General features: G+C 43.2%; 2 protein-coding genes across 4 annotated transcripts in view; one reads left to right on the top strand and one right to left on the bottom strand.

Annotated features, from left to right (window-relative positions):
* Positions 1-17978, top strand: part of LOC102537708 (protein WFDC11) — a 61514-nt gene that overhangs the window by 39885 nt on the left and 3651 nt on the right. Inside the window, exons 3-4 of one of the 3 annotated variants that reach the window (XR_012061768.1) lie at positions 4007-4209; positions 10183-10270. The exons of 1 other annotated variant lie outside the window; for it this stretch is intronic. The gene's annotated coding sequence lies outside the window, so the exon portion shown is untranslated. Of the gene's footprint in view, positions 1-4006; positions 4210-10182; positions 10289-17978 lie in introns of those variants that run through there. One more of the 3 variants, XR_012061767.1, reaches the window with a different exon arrangement.
* WFDC13 (WAP four-disulfide core domain 13) lies at positions 1638-4991 on the bottom strand. The gene is made up of 3 exons (XM_031687583.2): positions 4901-4991; positions 2924-3074; positions 1638-1680 (listed from the first exon to the last, which is right to left on the bottom strand). The coding sequence occupies exons 1-3, from the start codon at positions 4989-4991 to the stop codon at positions 1638-1640; spliced, it is 285 nt and encodes a 94-aa protein (XP_031543443.2).

Here is a 17978-nt window from a genome sequence, read left to right as displayed (position 1 = left end):
AAAGACCCTCAGGGCAGAGAGAAGAGCTCGAGTCAGAGGACAGAGGAGAAAGCCCAGGTTCAGTGAGGCGGGTCTCTAAGTGTGGAAGGGAATGAGGAGTTCCAAAGCCTGATCTGAACGCAGGAGGAAGAGCATCAGTAGAAAAATTCAGGGGAAAGAGGGAATGTGAGAATGTGCTCAGCAGAAGGCGGCGAGCCTTTGGGACTCAGGCATCCTGAACCTTGGGTTTATACTCTAACCCCACCATTGACCAGTTGGCTAACGCTGGGCATCTTCCTTTAACTCTTTGCTTCTCAGTTTCCTTGTCTGTAGACTGGGTATTGTGGTTGCTGGGAGAGCCCAATGAGATGAGGCACGTCCCGGCTAAAACAGCTCACGTCGACAAAGTCGGACGCCCTTGACGACACCCTAGTGTCGTTCCTGGAAGGCTGTGGTAGCATCTGCCTGGACACCTCCATGCTCGGCCGCCACAGGAAGTTGGACGCTGCACTTTCTGGCAATAAGATCAGCATTTTTTTCCCAGGCTCTCACTGGCACTGCCACCTCCTAGCTCATCGGACCTTCCCAGCCAACACCGGGGTCTCCAGAGCAGTAATGGCCAGTTGAGGGGAACCATCTGCAGAGGACAGCCTGCAGGGTCAGGGCAAGCAAACGCTGTGACACGTGGACCTAACAGCTATTACAGTCAAAGCTGCACGGGCCCGGGATCTAGGTAGCGATGCTGATGCATTGATTGATGGCCAGTGTGTGACCTGGACAGTTAGTTAGTTATTCTCAGGTGCAGAGGAAGTTAGCATGGCTGACTCATCAGGGCCCAAGCAAGGGTGCAAGTGGTACCCAGGCACTTAAACACCTCCACTAGCTTCCGCTTGCTACCATTTATTGAATTCTTTTGTACAGGGTTTCTAAACTGAAATACCAGGGTTCTAATTCAGACACTCTGGTGACTTCACAAATTGAACAGTTGAAACAAATCCTACCAAGATATGAATAGCAGCTTTGCTTTGGTGGTGGAGTTACAGAAGGCTGCATTTTGCCCACCTTTCTTGTAACATTGGTAACATAATAAAGATAACCCCTCCCCCCCCTTTTTTAAGAGGAAAAATCTGGAACCCGGAAAGAGCAAGTTCCTGGCAACTTCTAGCCTTTTGCAGTCTTTGCAACGACCGAGTTCTTCCATTCCACATGGCCTCATGTAATCCTCACAAAATGCAAAGTATAGATGTCCACTTCATCTTTCCCGTGAGGAAGCTGACGGTCTCAGAGACACAGAGTGAGCTGACCAAGGCCACACAGTGTGAAGGGCTCAGCTCGACTCTCTGCCCAGGGCGCTGTCCACCGGGAGGCTGGCAGACCCTGTTCCCTGGCAAAGGCTCAGATCTAAGTGTTCTGTGCTCCCCCTGGGCCATGACTCTTCCTCCTTAGGTTGCTCTGTGTTGCAGAACTCACCCTGGACCACATCCTCCCCCAGGGAGCGAGGACATAGCCCCAGGAGGGAAGCCACGGTGCAATCAATGATGGAAGGCTCTTTGGGCCTTGTGGGAATACTTGTGTCCTTAGGTTGGAGAAGGAAAACTGCGGAAACCTCACCTGGGACTGTAACCCTAAGAGTTACAAAATGCTCCGGAAAACATGCTTCAGTTGCCAGCCATGATGTTTTTCAAGACCTTGTTTTTGGGTCTGTAGAAGAGAAATATTTTCAAATACTATGTGGTGAAGTTTTGTTCTTAGAGATATAATTGTTAAACAAATTTTCCATTATTTCCATCATTAAAACTAGACCATGAAGCTAAGTCCTCACGCCACAGGGAAAGTAGGACCTCAAAGAACCCAGGGACAAGAACAAATCAGACTTCTGCTGGGCCTTCCAATGTGGAGCCTTGGAAGATGCGGAGTTGAATTGCAAGGGCCAGTCTTAAGAGAGAAGTGGTTACCTAATTGCTAAAATTTACTGAGTAGTTACCATGTGGCAAGCAGTGTTTTTAGTGATTGCATGGGTTATCTAATTTAAGCTCACTCATGTTGTTCCAGCCTCAAAGATGAGGAAGCTGATGCCCAGAGAGAGGCTGATTAGCTTGTTGCTCAGCTAAGAAGCGGGAGAATCAGGATTTGAGTCCAGTATCTGGTTCTGGGCCCCTACTTCATCACTCAGTTCCTTGTCTCATACGTTGGCTGCCAGAGCAGGAAATATAGCAGAGAACGAGACAGCTTAGAAGCTCACTGGTTGAGTCTCCTGCCTTGTGGGTCTTTTGAGACCTCATTTGGGCCTTACTAACAATCTTGCAAGGCTGGAAAAGAGTCCTCATTTTATTCATGAGAAAATAAAAGACAAAAAAGGGGAATTGTCTTACTCAAGGTCATAGAAAGACATTGTTACAAGATAGGATTGGAAACCAGACATTTCATCAGCACTGGAACGCCCTTTCTCTGCTCTGAGAGTTCGCCCCATTCAGCAGAGTGGGGACCAGTTGGGTAAGTCACCAAAGCGTCTCTTGGGCTGGAGGATCTCCAGGGTCCAGGAACACTGGGGCGCAAAGGACGGTGTTTGGTGAAAGAGGGCCAAAAACAGAGAACAAATTTGCTTTGGGATTCTGGTGATGTGGCTTCAAATAAAGTGTCCCAGACCGTGGATTAAGGTGGATTCTGAAACAGGACAGGGTGTGTGGATGGAGTAGCTTATCGGTGTATTCAGAGAGGCACATTCAGAGATTGAGAGATGCGGTGATGAAGAGAGAATGATTAGGTAGTTTGGGAGTGGAGGAAGGAGGCTCTTTTAATCAGAACACTTATAGAAATTGTACTTTGTAAAGAGAAGGATGTTAGAGAGAAAAAGAGATCCATTGTAGTGGCTGGTAAGAGACTCTTCTGTTGAGCTCCCACTGGCAGCCCTAAGGCCAGGGACTGGGCACGAGGGGCCCCTTACCTTTTGCGGCTTGTATTTTTGTTCAGTGTACAGACTATCCCACAGAAGGCAGAACAGCACTGAAACCCGCGGTGGCAATCTTCCTGCAATGTGCAGAAATGAGTACAGTTTTCAGGGTCCGATCTGCAGGGTGGAGGTTCCAAGATATATCCTGAAACACAGAACAGGAAACAGAAGGGCTTAAACCACCGGCTGGAGTGACATTCAAAACTCCCAAAGCCCAAGGAACTCCAGCAACGCAGCCACTCACATCCCCCGTGTGTGGACCCCAGGTGGTGGAAAAAGATTTGGTCCTTAGCTCTTGCTTTCCTCTGAGTTCTCTGCAGGGAAAACCAGGGCTTGGATATTTGATCAGTTTGGCAGAACCCTGCGCCCACTGGTCATTCATCAGCCTTGCAGATCAGATACCAAGTCCCCACAGACCCTGCTTGGGTACAGTTCAAGGGAACGAACAGGGTGTGAGCAATAGAGGGGTGTGGACGTCTGTTTGCGCTGACTCACGTGTAGTCTCAGGCAAGACAGCCTCTCACTAACAATACAGTTTATCCCAGGGTTTGACCTAACGTGTGTTATTTATGTATAGGAAGAATGAGTGAAAGGGATGATTTTTCGCTTTGTTCTACACGTGAAACTAACATTGTAAATTGACTACACTTCAATTTAAGAAAAAAAGAATTAAAAAAAAAGAAAGGGATGATTTTGGGAAAGGATGAAGACTGCACGCTACATTAAAGTTACAGGCATCAGAATGCTAGAACCCACATCACAAATGAGTTCTGGGGGTAACAGCAAATAGCACTGGAGACGGGGTGAGAGAAGCCAAGCTGTTGACAATTTGGCAGAGGTCAGTCCTCAGCTCTCACCCAGGGCCGCCCAGTCACCCCGTGGCTCACTGGGTCAGTGCAAGATGTTGGAGAGCTTGGGGCTCAATAGAACAGTGTGGTGAAGGAGTCCATGAGCCAGGAATCTCAAAGAGGTTGACCTTCTCAAGTTTTGCCTCTTCTTCTGGGTATCTGGTCCCAGTCTCACCATGGTACTTACAAGTCTTTCATAAAACCTCTTGTGTCTCTCTTCAATTTTTAGCCCTTGGTCCTCTAATGAAGTCTACCCTGGATACCCCCGTTCTCTGGCAGCTTGTTCAGCCTTCCTCAGTCAAACCTGCGTGCCCTCTCTGAGATCCCTAAAACAAGACCTTGCCTCCCTCCACACATGAGATACCAGGCATAGCCCTCTCCTGAGCTGCCAATATTCTGAAGATGCTCTCTCCCCAGAAGAGTGCGGATGTGGTAAATAATAGCTCATTTTCCACTTGGTTATTGTTGTCAACGTAACTGTGGCCAGAGCTCTGGCTGGGGGGGGGGTGCTGGGCAATGGTGGCCGCCGAGACGAACTTTGCACCATCCTGTTGATGCTCGTGACTGATAATTGTGCCGATACCTCTGAATTTTTAACACTTGAAGTGAAATGCAAAACTTGGTTTCCTTGCCTCCCCAGACGTCCTCCAAGGCTGAGATTATGTAGGTTCCAGTTTGAGTTCTACCAATTTAATTTTTCTCTCTGTTTTAACGCATGAAAAGTTGACCCAAGCATCTGTGAAGGAGCCAAGGGTAGCAGGTATAAGCTGGATGATGAAGCTGATAACATTTGCAGTAGTTAATACTTACTGAGCTTTTACTGTGGTCCAGGAAGAACACGCTGTCTGCAAGCATTATCTGAGTTTCTCCTCCCAACTACCCCACTGTTGTTATATCCATCACAAAGATAAAAGCCAAGGTCCAGACACTTTGCCCAAGATCACTCAGTAAGCGACTGAGCAGGGATTCAAACCTAGATCTTGTTGACAATAAAATTTGGACTCTTGAACAAGATGCTGTATTATTTTTTTTTTCCATGAGATGCACCCAGGCTGTCAGCTCTCAGATTTTCTCATCTCTACAGATGCTTCGTCCCTCCCCTGGGCCCAGACCCAGCACCTACTCATAAAATGTTGCTTGGGACTCCCAGACACCAGCAGCTGTGGTGCTAAGTGAGTCAACAACAGGAGCTGGAGAAGCAGCGCGGGCTTCATGCTGCTTGTGGGACAGGTGGGTAGGTCCTGGTTGAAGCTGTGACCAGGCACAGCTTAGAGGAGGAGGCAAAGTGAAGGCCTTTCACTGTGTACTCTGATCAGGAGGGGTTGGCAGAACCCCAAGCACCTCCCAGCGATGCCCGCTCCAGGCCCAGGCAGTGTTTTCAAATCCACACCCCTATCATCTCCCTAATCTTGACCTTGTTAATGTCTCTCATCTTTCTAGGTCTTGTTAATATAAGACCCTTTCACAAAATTTTAATAATTGTTTCCATGTAGAGTTCTGGCATGTCTTTGCTATATTTATTCCTAGAGGTTTGACTTTTTTAAATAAAATTGTAAATAGTAGCGTAACTTTTTAATTATTTCTTTTCGTTGGTTGCTCATGTAGATAGATAAATTTTGTGCATTGATCTGTAGCTAGTTACCTTACCAGACGCTCCCAGTGTTTATCATAATTTCTTGGTGTGTCCTTTTCGGTGTTCTTTGTAGTCAGTCATCATCTGCAAATAATGACACTTGTATTTTTCCTCTTTGAACTTGATGCCACTTATAATGCCACGTGGTGCAGCCCAGGACCTCCAAACATGGTTGTGCAGGCATGGTAACAGTGTGTGTTTTCATCTGATTTCTGATTTAAAGTGAAAGCTTCTTAAATCTCCCCTTTTAAGATGGTGTCTGTTTTATGTTTCTCACAAACGTCTTTCATCGGATTTAGAAAGTTCTCTTTCTTCCCTGACGTGGAAAGAAAATTTTCATTAATTTGTGCAAAATTATATCTGTTCTTTCCTACGTCTGTTGAGATGATAGTATGATTTTTCTCCTTGAATCTGTTCATGTATTGAATTACATTTCAGATTGTCTAACATGGAATCGTTCTTGCATTTCTCCAGGAATCTGCTTTGATCGTTGCATATTACCATTTTTATATTTGTTTGGTTCAGTTTGCTATTTTTATGAAATTTTACATCCATATTCATAAGGGAGCTGGGCCTATAAACTTTCTTATACTGTCCTTGCCTGGTTTTGTAGCAAATTTACATCGACCTAGAATGTGTTGAGTAGTAACCCTTCTTTATCAATTATTTGAAAAGTTTTATATAAGATAAAGATAATTAGTTACTTAAATCCTTAATTTTGCTTTTTTCTTGTACAAATATGCTCATTTACACCTTGTTGTTTTCATTTAACAATATATCCTGAAAATTACTTTAAGGCAATTCATATATTTCCCCTTTATTACAGCTGTATTCTACACCACCATATGCACACACCTTAGTCAGGCAACCAGTCTCCTAAAAATGGGCATTTTCTTTTTGGATTGTTCATTGCTGGTGTACAGAGACATAACTGATTTTTGTGTGTTGATTTTGTACTCTGCAACTTTGCTGAATTCATTTATTAGCTTCACTAAGTTGTTTTGAGGATTGCTTGGAAATTTCTTTGTATGGGATCATGTCATTTGCAAATAGAGGTAGTTTTATTTCTTCCTTTCCAATTTGGATGTCTTTCATCTCTTTTCCTTGCTTAATTGTTTTGGTTAAAACGTCTAGTACAGTGTTGATGAGCAGTGATCAAAGTTGCATCCTTGTCTTATTCTTGATCTTGGGGGAAAGCTTTCACTCCTTCACTGCTAAAATTTATGGTAGTTGTGTATTTTTCATAGGTATCCTTAATTGTGTTGGGTAAGTCCCTTCTATTCCCAGCTTTGTGAAGGTGGAGGGTTTTGTGAAATGGTTTTTCTATATCAATTGAAATAATCTTGTGATTTTTTCCCCCTTTATTCTATTAAAGAGGTGTATTTCATTATGTTCTAATACATATTTTCATGTTTAACCACCCTTGCTTTTCTGGTATAAATCCCACTTTGTCGTGGTGTATCATTGTTTTAATATTGTGTGGGACTCAGTTTGCTAGCATTTTATTGAGAATTTTTGCATCTATATATTCATAAGAGATACTGACCTGTAGTTTTATTTTCTTGTGATGCCTTTGTTTGGCTTGGTATCAGGATAATGCTGGTATCACAGAATGACTCAGGAAGTGTTCCCTCTTCTTCTATTTTTTAGACTTAAAAAAAATGTGAACAATAATAGCTTTATTTTATATAACTTTTTTATCTATATAAAACAATATAAGTAAAGAAAACGTGAGATTACATAGCTGATTATATTACAAAGGGGGAAAAGATTAATGTTAATTCTTCAAACATTTGGTTAATGATCACTTCCTCCTGGAGAATCCGCCCTGAGCCCTTAGCTAACAGGTCCCTTTGAGCTCTAAGAATTGACTGTACACCCCTATTCTTCCCGTGTCCTCCTCTAGTGTTTCTTTCTTTGATATATTAATTAATAATACAGAAATTATATTTGATGCATTAATTAATAATAAAACTTATATAGTATTAATTAACCAATCACATCATATGCATTACATTATATTAACAAAGCTGGAAAATATGTATGTGTAATATATACATAATTATATAGGTAATATATTAAGTTTTCTAGCTTTATTAAGATACAGTTGACACAGAGCATTGCGTAAGTATAAGGTGTATAACGTGTGGTTTGATACACTTATATATTGCAAAATGATTACCAACGTAGCATTATTGAACACCTCCATCACAGCACATAATTATCATTTCTTTTTAATGGTGAGAATATTTAAGATCTACTCTCGTCACCACTTTCAAGTATATGATACACTATTATTAGCTGTAATCACCATGCTGTACATTACATCCCCAGAATCTATTCATCTTATAACTAGAAGTTTGTACCATTTCCCCAACATCTCCTCTTGTCCCCCAGACTCCAGTAAACCACAACTCTGCTCTGTTTCTCTGTGTTCCGCTTTTTTAGATTACACATATGTGACATCATACAGTATTTGTCTTTTTCTGTCAGCACTTATCATAATGGCTTAGGTTTCATCCAAGTTGTCATAAAGGCCAGGATTTCCTCCTTTCTCATGGCTAAATAGTATTGCATTGTATGTGGATATACCACATCTTTTTTAAAATTAAAAATTTTTTTTATTGAGTTATAGTCATCTTACAATGTTGGGTCAAATTCCAGTGTAGAGCACAATTTTTCAGTTATACATGAACATACATATATTCATTGCCACAATTCTTTTTCGCTGTGAGTACCACAAGATCTTGTATATATTTCCCTGTGCTATACAGTATAATCTTGTTTGTCTATTCTACATTTCGAACTCCCAGTCTGTCCCTTCATACCCTCCTTCCCCTTGGCAACCACAAGTTTGTATTCTATGTCTATGAGTCTGCTTCTGTTTTATATTTATGTTTTTGTTTTTAGATTCCACATATGAGCGATCTCATATGGTATTTTTCTTTCTCTTTTTGGCTTACTTCACTTAGAATGACATTCTCTAGGAACATCCATGTTGCTGCAAATGGCATTATGTTGTCAGTTTTTATGGCTGAGTAGTATTCCATTGTATAAATATACCACCTCTTCTTTATCCAGTCCTCTGTTGTTGGACATTTAAGCTGTTTCCATGTCTTGGCTGTTGTAAATATTGCTGCTATGAACATTGGGGTGCAGGTGTCATTTTGAAGTAGGGTTCCTTCTGGATATAAGCCCAGGAATGGGATTCCTGGGTCATATGGTTAAGCCTATTCCTAGTCTTTTGAGAAATCTCCATACTGTTTTCCACAGTGGCTGCCCCAAACTGCAATCCCCCCAGCAGTGTAGGAGGGTTCCCTTTTCTCCACAGCGTCTCCAGCATTTGTCATTGATATACCACATCTTTTTTATCCATAGATCTATTGATGGACTTAGGTTGTTTCCATGTCTTTTAAAAAATGTTTCTTTCTTTAATTTTTCTATAAATTTTTTTATCATTATAATATAGAAATGTTGTTTCCTTCAGGAAAATACTCTGTTTGCAAAAGGAGAGGGTTGGCTATGTGACAGGAGGAGTCATCTCTGCAGAAGCCCAGGTCCCACATGAACACGCCACGGTGCAGGGCAGGCAAGGGGAAAAAACAAGGACTCCTTGCTCTTCCCTGGCTTGGCCAGCAGAGACAGGGAGGAGCCCAGGAAAACCTCTTCCTTCTTTCCTGCTCTGTCCACACGCAGCTCGCCAGGGGAGTCCGGGCAGACTGAGAGTTCACTACTCTGGTCAGAGCCATGCGAGCCCAGGCTCTGCTACCCACCCTGCTTCTCTGTGTTCTGCTGTTGCAGGCCCAGGGAGGGCACCGTAACCTGAACAGGAATCAGAGTAGGTGATGGATGAGGGATAGGGATGGGGAACAGGGAAGAGCGGGCTGCGTCCAATCTCAGGAGAACCTGGGAATCGGAAACTTTCAGCACACTGTGCTCCGACCACAGCACTGTCAACATGCTGGTTCCTCCCAGACCATGGTCCTCCAGCCCCTTTATCTGGCCTTGGAAATAGTGATGATGATGGAAAGGAAACTGACATCTTTTTATTCTCCATCCCTCAAATCCAGAGACAGATGGTACCTACAGTAGTGAAAGAGACACTGGAGCTGAGAATCAGGAGGGAAAACAAAACAATTCTTTGATTTATGCCCACATGTGGTGGGTGAACATCCAGAGATGTTCACCAGAGTAGGCACAGAATGAAAGGACATTGGGAGAGCAAAGTTGGGGGTACACAAGTCAAGTTAAAATTCTCTCAGAGGGCGCAGGACAGTGGCAGTGAAAGGGAAATATTGCAAGTGGTATTTTCTGGGAAGGGCCAGGGATACTGCAGACAGTGACAGTATGAGAGGAGAGAGAGGGTGAGGAGGCATGTTCATCTACCTCTCCTGTCCCTGCAGATCCTGGAGAGTTGGCAGGATGTCCTAGACTTCGTTGAGTTCTCAAGGTCAGGGTGTAGATGGATGTGGGGAGTGGGTGGAATTCACCAAGGCCATGATTGATGGGGGAGACCGGGTCCTGGTGGCAGGGATATGGAGGGTCTGGGAAGTCCAGGCATTGAGGTCTACTGGGGGAGGAGGAGGAATAGGATTTAAGATATAACAGATCACCAGGATTTGGTGAAGGACAGAGGGCGAGTTCCCTGAAAAGTCCTAGAGTGTCATGAGTGGGACCTGAGTTCTCAGGTCTTTGAGGAGGCTTTAAACTTGAGAAGACTGCTCTGTTGAACCTGGTTCCCTTGACCCTCCTCCTTCTCCTGCTCCTTTCAGATATGAGAGCCTGTATGAAGCGACCCGACCAATATCTTTGCAGCAAACACTGTTCATATTTCCTAAAGTGTCCAACCAATACCACGTGCTGTGCCACCTTCTGCGGGAACGTCTGCATGAACATCCTGTGAGTCAGGACGCAGGCTGGGCTGTGCATCCTGCTCCCCGAGCCCTCCATCCAGAGACTGTGCCTGTGATGGAAGCACAAGGACCTCACACCCGGGCACGAGGATGTCAGTAGGAATGCCACCCTCCCCACCGCCTGAACTGCTTGTTCCTGTTTAATAAACCACAACAAATGCGCAGGGACCTGCCTGTTTCTTTCCCAGTGCTTGGGATCATTGAGCACCTGGCGCAGACCCCAGAGCGCACCCCCCCAACCCAGGTCCAGGTCTCTGATCTCTCCCCTTGTCATGCTTCCCTGCTCTCGCTCCCTTCGGCCTCCCTCCGGGCCCCTGCGGGCTCAGCTCCCTTGTTGCTCTGCTCACTGAACCAGTACTCCAAGGGAGAAACTGCTCATGGGTGGCATCTCCCAGTGCCAAGGAGAACATTCCTCACCCTGGAGCCACAAGCACAAGTTCAATGTGAGGTGGGTGGAGGTTGAGACCCTGGAGCCCAGGGTGGGAGGCCCCTGAGGAGGACTCTTTTTAAACTTGGTCCACCCCCATCCCACTCTCCTCATCCTCCTTGGGAGTTCCGGTTACTGTCTCTTTCCAGTGAAGGAAATGAATCCCAGGGAAGTTAAGCGGCAGGTCCAAGGCCAAAGGAGAGTGAGAAGTCATGACATGGCCAGAGGAGGATGTTTCCTCTGCCCTCCCTGCTTGCTTACTTCCTCTCCATTACGGTGAGACCATGGACATGGAAGCGAGTGCCTGTGCTCGCCCTAGATACCCCTCAACTCCATCACCCACCAGTGTGGTCACCCTCATAATGGGGTGGTGCCTTCCTTTAACTCAGTGGTCCCTACCTTTCCCCTTTCCTTACAGTCACATTCTCTCTCTCTCTGTTTTTAATCCAGAGGGAAGCCATAGAGTGGAGGTACAGGTGGTTCATGGTGAGGTGGCTAAGGATGAATTGGCACAGGCTGGCTGTGGGATTTCCTGTGGTTTCATGATGGGTCAGTGGGAATTAATCACTGGGGTTCAGGGCCCCCACTACTCTGTGCAACCATAACTTCCCTGAAATGGTCCTGGGACTAAATCCAGAGACCGGGTCACATGTGGCCAGTGGGGACCTGGAGTCAAGTGTGAAGATCTCAGGCAGGCAAGCAATGCTGGATGTGCAGTGTTTTGCTCCAGGCCAGTGCTTCCTGCCGAGCATCAGTGAAGGAGACACCAGAGGCTGAAGATGCCTCCGTCAGGCCCCTCTGACCCACCTCAGAAGCATCACAGGGCTCCTGGTGTTGGAGAATCTCCTCCACTTCTGCTAAGAGCTACAATTGGACAAGGGGCCTTAGGAAAGAGACCATGACCCACCACCAAAACAGATATTATTAGAGGCAGTTGAGTGGTAAGGGCCTGCTCTATGGGAACTCTTTATTTGCTTCACACTTCAAGCATCTTCCCAACCCTTGGCCATGTCCCAAACACCCCGGGAGAGACTGTTAAGAGAAGCAATCTGCCAGGGGCCACATGGGGAATGACCTCCCACAACCTAGTCTGGTACTCCCTACCGTGTGTGCGTATCATAGGTGCCAGGCTGACCTATTCCTTGCCACTGGTAGGAGCACCAAGGACCATGAATTTTACTAGAAGCAGTGACCCTTCTCCCATGTGGTAACTGGTACCCTGACACTCTCTGGACACTCCACTCTGCCTTCAAGAACTGAGGCTACACCTAGAATGCTATGGCTAGGAACAGTGCTTGTCTGGACATCAGTGCATGTTCTGTTTATTAGAATAACTCTGTGCTTCCATGTTACATAAAGGAGAGGAGTGGGGACCCCCAGAAAACCTTGAAACTAATGGTGGTGAAGGGGAAGCAAATGCAGATTCTGCCATGATCTGGGCCTCTGAAATGTCAAGTCCCAGCCTGCAGAGAATCACAGATCGGGGCTGGTCTGTCCATGACCAAACACAGCCTCATGATTGCTGTGGCTTTGCATGATTTGTTGTTTTCTCAAGCTCCTGACCTGTTCCTAACAAGTATTTTTCTTCCTATTCCTATCAACCAAGATAATCAGAAGTAGCTTTCTCATGTATATAGATCTAGCAATGTACCTTCATTGCCTTCCCTCAGGACTAAGTCTTCTCTTTGGTTCTTTGACTTAATAGCCTGAAGAGACTTTGATCACTGCTACCCTGGAGAACATCATGCTCTTTCATCACGTTTATTACGTTATGCTCACTGGCCCTAGGGAGTGGAATTAGCAGGTAGCCTAGGTGCTTAACCACATGCGTGCCAGAGGGTGGGAGATACGCCTGCTACTAGTCCAGGACTTGTTAGATTGGTGACATTTCCAGAGATCCAGTCATCCGGGACATATAGGGATAGTCCCTCAGAGGCAGGCGACAAGTGGCTGCACCCTATACTGCCCACCATGAAGAAGGACACAACGTTTGGTGGGGCTCTTTGGAGTTTGGAGACAACAAAAGGCCCCTTTGGGGCATTCCCCTCTTAGCTATTTCCTGCTGGTTTTGTGTGGAATCCAGATTAAGAAAAAATTCTGCAACAGGTCCAGGATGGTTTGAAAGTTGCCTGCCCATTCCATTGAGACTTAATTTGCGGTTTAAAATATGGTCTCTCATAGAAAATGTCCCTTGTGCCCTTGAGAAGAACGTGTGTGCTGTTATCGTTGGGTTGGGTGATCTGTACGTGTCTGTTGGATCTTGCTGTTTTACTGTGTTACTTAAGTCCTCTATTTTCTAACTTACCTCCTGCCTAGTTGTTCTGCTACTGAGAGTGGGGGATTGAAGTCTCCAATTGTTATTGTAGAACTGTCTCTATTTCTCACCTCAATTCTGTCAGTTTTTGCTTCATGTATTTTGATGATTACTAGGTACATGAAAGTTTATAATCATTACAGCTTTGTGCTGTATTGAACCTTTTATTAATGCAGAGCGTCCTTCTTTGTCTCTTGTAACCTTTTTTGATTTAGGCTCTATTTTGTCTGCTTTTAGTATAGCTACCCCTGCTCTCGGTTTCTATTTGCATGGAACATCTTTTCCTACCCTTTCACCTTCAATCTGTTTGTGTTTTTGGCTCTGAAGTGACTAGATCATGTGCTTTTTTTAAGTCTATTCTGCCAATCTCTATGTTTTGATTGGAGAGTTTAATCTGTTTATATTTTAAGTAATTAATGATAAAGAGGGGCTTATGTCTGTCATTTTGTGTTTTTTATTTGCCTTATAGCTTTTTGGTCATATATATGTAATACTTATATACGTATATACACAAATATGTGTGTATATATAATATATGGATATACACAAAAATGTTAGCACAGTGTGACAAAATTAAAATTTTAAAATTTCTTTGTCATTTGCATAGATTTGCAAGAGTTATGCACTAATCTATGGCTTGCTCTTTTAATAGCACGAAAGCAACAAATGATACTCTGGAAAGAAACCATCTTTTTCTATAGAGAGAAGTATATGGGATGAAGTGATAAGGGGCCCCGTGAAGAGGTTGAAGCCAAGGATTTGTTGTAAAGTGGGAAGAGGCCAGGAAACAGACCCAGAGAAGAAGATGTTTAGGCAATCCATAAAACTTTGCTTCCCTCTTGCTCTGCATCCTTCCCATTCTAGCCACGCAACTCTGGGAACACACCGAGACACAATCAGAACTCACACAGAGGTATCCACAGTTGGCTTGGCCCCTGGACTTCCTCTTCCCATTGTGCTCCTTGCTAGTGTTATAAAGGCAAGTGGAGAGAGTGATGTTGGTGATGGGAAATGGGTCCAAGGAGCATCATGGCTCCCAGTCCCAAGAGATCTGGGGGCTGCACCGTCTGGCTCACATGGCTCTAGATTCACTTCTTTTAAATCCTGTACCTGGCATTTACTAGCTGTGTGGCCTTGGGAAAGTTGCTTAACTCCTCTGTGCCTCAGTTTCTGCATCTGTAAAATAGGAAGTAGACTAGTATGAAACTCATAGGGTCATTGAGAGTATTAGTTAATACATGTTAAATATCTGACGCATAGTGAATTTGGTATTAAACTGGGTGATGCTTGACGCTTCACTGGGTAAATGTTTCATTTGTTTATTTAATAAATCTTATAGTACTGCCTGTATGCCAGACATTAGCTCTAAGTGCTTAACAAATAATCATTCATGGAACCCTCACAACAACCCTCTGAGGGAAGTACTGTTATATCCCCACTTTGCAAAAGAAGAACTGACACCCAGGGAGGGTTAGTGACTCGCCCAAAGTAAGTGGGAGTTGGATTTGAATCCAGGTTAAGTTGTGTTTTAAATCTCCTCAAATGGCCTTTCTAAGCTGTCTTGACAGAGCCCTCTCATTTCATCAGCTCAAAAACCACAAGGCACTGGTGATAAGGTAGAGTTAGGCTGATGCTAGCAATGGAGAAATTAATATAGAGATAGACGGGACCTTACAAAAGTCATCGCACAAATGTTAGAGAAAAATAGCCCTACAGATCCCCCCACCTCCGCAGTCACCCAGACACCCAAGAATGGGGAGAGGGGAACCCAGACACCCAGGAAATGTGTGTGCTGGGGGAGGGGAGGCTCCTGCAGTTCTACAGTGTTCTGCTTCTGCCTATATTAACTGCAGCAAAAAGCAAAACAGAAAGTACTCCTTGCATAGGAATTCAGTGATAATATTCTGTGTGTACCCAAGTTATGGCTTGGGGCAGAACCCACAGATCTGCCACAACCAGAATCGTGATTACATTTTGAGTCTTTGAACTCGCTTCTGCTCATCAGCTTGCCCCTGTGCAGAGGCTCTGCGGTCCGCAGAGACCAGGAAGAAGGGTCACCAAACAAATAACCGGCACTTCCAACTTAACATCTTCTGAGGTAGGTGGAGATCAGAGTTCTGGGGCTGGAAGAGCGAGCTTGAAAAATGGCTTGATAGGGTGACTTCCCTGTGCAGATCATGCTTCCAGATCATGCCAACACCATCCCTCTATAAAAGAGATGATTGTCCTTGTTGTTCGAATGGAGAAACTGAAACAGAGAAAAATGACGCGGATGGACACCGGGTCCATTTTACAAGTGATACCCCGAGGACACTATGTGTTGCCTACAGAGTATTCCCACTGAGAATGCCTGACCTGAGTGTAATCATGAAGAAATTTCAGACAAGCCCCAGATGATGAATGTTTATTTGGAACAAAAAGTTGGCTGTGTTCTTCAAAAGTTTCAATGTCATAAAAGACAAAGGGCATTATTGGGTGAATTTATAAAATGGGAAACTCATGGTTGATTGGATAAAAGTATATTTTATAAATGTTAAGCTTAATGAAGTTGATAGTTGTGATCATATAAGAGAATGTCCCTATTGTTAATACTCACTGAAGTATTATTCCTTACTAAGGACCGTGATATATAACACTTACTGTCAAATGGTTTAGAAAATATGTATATATATGTATATGTGAAAGAGAGAGGAAGCAATAATTAGGGGTCAGTTCCTAACATAGGTGGATCTGAGCAAATGGTATACAGCTGCTCTTTGTACTGTGCTTACTCTTGTAACTTTGAAATTATTTCCAAATAATAGTTTTTTAAAAGTTAAAGGCGACCCATCTAATGGTCCACATGCCTCAAATTTTGTTTTCCTATTTTATAATCTTTTACATAAACCAAGAGGAGAACAAGCTAGAGAGTTTTGCAAATATTAAAATGTCTCAGGGTGTCATGCCTGCTTTTGAGCATTTGAGAGAATTTTAACCGATGCATGTGGGTTTTCTTTTGCTTGGTTGAAAATGCTGAAGCGAGAATAAAGACTTTGATGGAAACTTGGTTATTGGCAGGGAAAGAGACAATTACTCCACTGTGACTGTTTAATTCACAATTACCAGACTTCTCCTTTGATTTTGCTTCTTGTAGCTTCCTTTCTGTTTGGCTTCAGGAGCGTGAAGCACCAGGTTGGGAGTGAGAGAGGAGTGGGCAAAGGGCTGGGAATTTTTTTGAATGGTACTTAACCTCTTCTTTCAGAATCCCAAATCTCACTACCATGATAAAATAATAATAAAATAAAATAATAGCCTAAAATAATAGCCAGAACTATTTTGGCATATTCTGTGTTCCAGGGGCTGAGACCTCCTCTTATCTTCTCTCCTACGCGTTGAGCACCATCTGTTGTTACGCATTTCTTTCATGTATCTTGTTTATTGTCGGAACCCTCTACTAGGATTAAGCTTTATGAGGGCAGGGGTTTTGCCAGCTTTGTTCAGGACTATATTCTCGGTACTTAGAAAGGTGCCTGGCTTATAGTAGTCACTTAATATAAATCTTTGCAGGACAAATAAATTTAAGACAGATGAATGAAGGATAGAACCTCATCCACTCACCAGAATTAATTCCAAATAGGTTAAATAGTTTAAAAAAATTAAAAAGACCACAACAAAGTTAATAAAATTAAATAAAATTTGAACCTAGAGATTATTATATTGAGTGAATTAAATCAGACAAAGACAAGTATCATATGATATTACTTATATGTGAAATCTTAAAAAAGTGATACAAATTCTACTTATAAACCAAAAACAGACTCATGGATGTAGAAAACAAACTATGGTTACAAAAGGGGAAAGGGTGGGGAGGGATAAATTAGGGTTTGGGGGTTAACAGACACACATTATTATATAAAAAATAGATGAACAACAAGGACCTACTGTATAGCACAGGGAACTATATTCTATTTCTTGTAATAACATATAATGGAAAAGAATTTGAAAAGAAAAAATACATGTGTATGTATGTGTGTAACTGAATCACTTTGCTATACACCTGAAACTAACATTGTAAATCAACTACATTTCAATAAAATTGTTTTAAAAATTCAATAACTCCCTTTGGAGAGGAAAAGAGAGTCTGGGCATCATCATCATCATCATCATCATCATCACAATAATAATAATAACCAACATTTATTTTGCACTTTCTGTGTGCCAGTGTGTTATATAGTCAACATTTGTTATGAAGCTGCTGTCACCCCATATTATAGGTAGGGAAACTGAGGTTTTGAGAAGTTAGGTGATTGACCAATCACATAGCTAATATTAAGCTAGATGTGTTGGGGTTGGTTTCAAGCCCAGGTCTCTCTGACTCCAGTGCCCATGTTTTGTTCACTGTCTTCAGTGTGGTAGCAAGTGGGAGAGAGTTTCCCTCTTACGGTTAAGACCACATGTGTAGCCTGTTGGTAGAATAAACCAGTCTTAATGGAGGAAAAACTGACAACAACCCTACCTAGGGTTTGAAGTAGGTAGTATCTTTGCCTAGGACCTCTAGATCTACAAATTTGTGCTCTGAAGCTAATAATGGATTTAATCACATTTTAGTTGCAAGGAGGTTTCCAAAGACATTTTTCCCCTCTAAGGAAGAGAAATCAGATGTCTTATGATCCATGGGGAAATAATGATATGTGTAACTAGTATGTTGGGGAAATATTCATGGGGAGAGTTACTGTTAATATGTTGAAAGGCTAGTCCTTTGTCTCATTTAAATTTATTCGAAAGAGCTAGTTCTTTCCCTGACTCTGTATGAGGGCTTGGGTATAGAACTTGACTTTTTTAGTCACTGCCTAAATTTAGATAACAATATTTTATATTATTAATTGATAGAATATAATAAATTTAGAAAAAAAAGTCGAAACCCATGTAATAGTC

The sequence above is a fragment of the Vicugna pacos genome, chromosome 19 (assembly GCF_048564905.1).
Source record: "Vicugna pacos chromosome 19, VicPac4, whole genome shotgun sequence".
NCBI classification, from domain to species: Eukaryota; Metazoa; Chordata; class Mammalia; order Artiodactyla; family Camelidae; genus Vicugna; species Vicugna pacos.
This window is presented reverse-complemented; position numbering and strand designations above follow the sequence as displayed.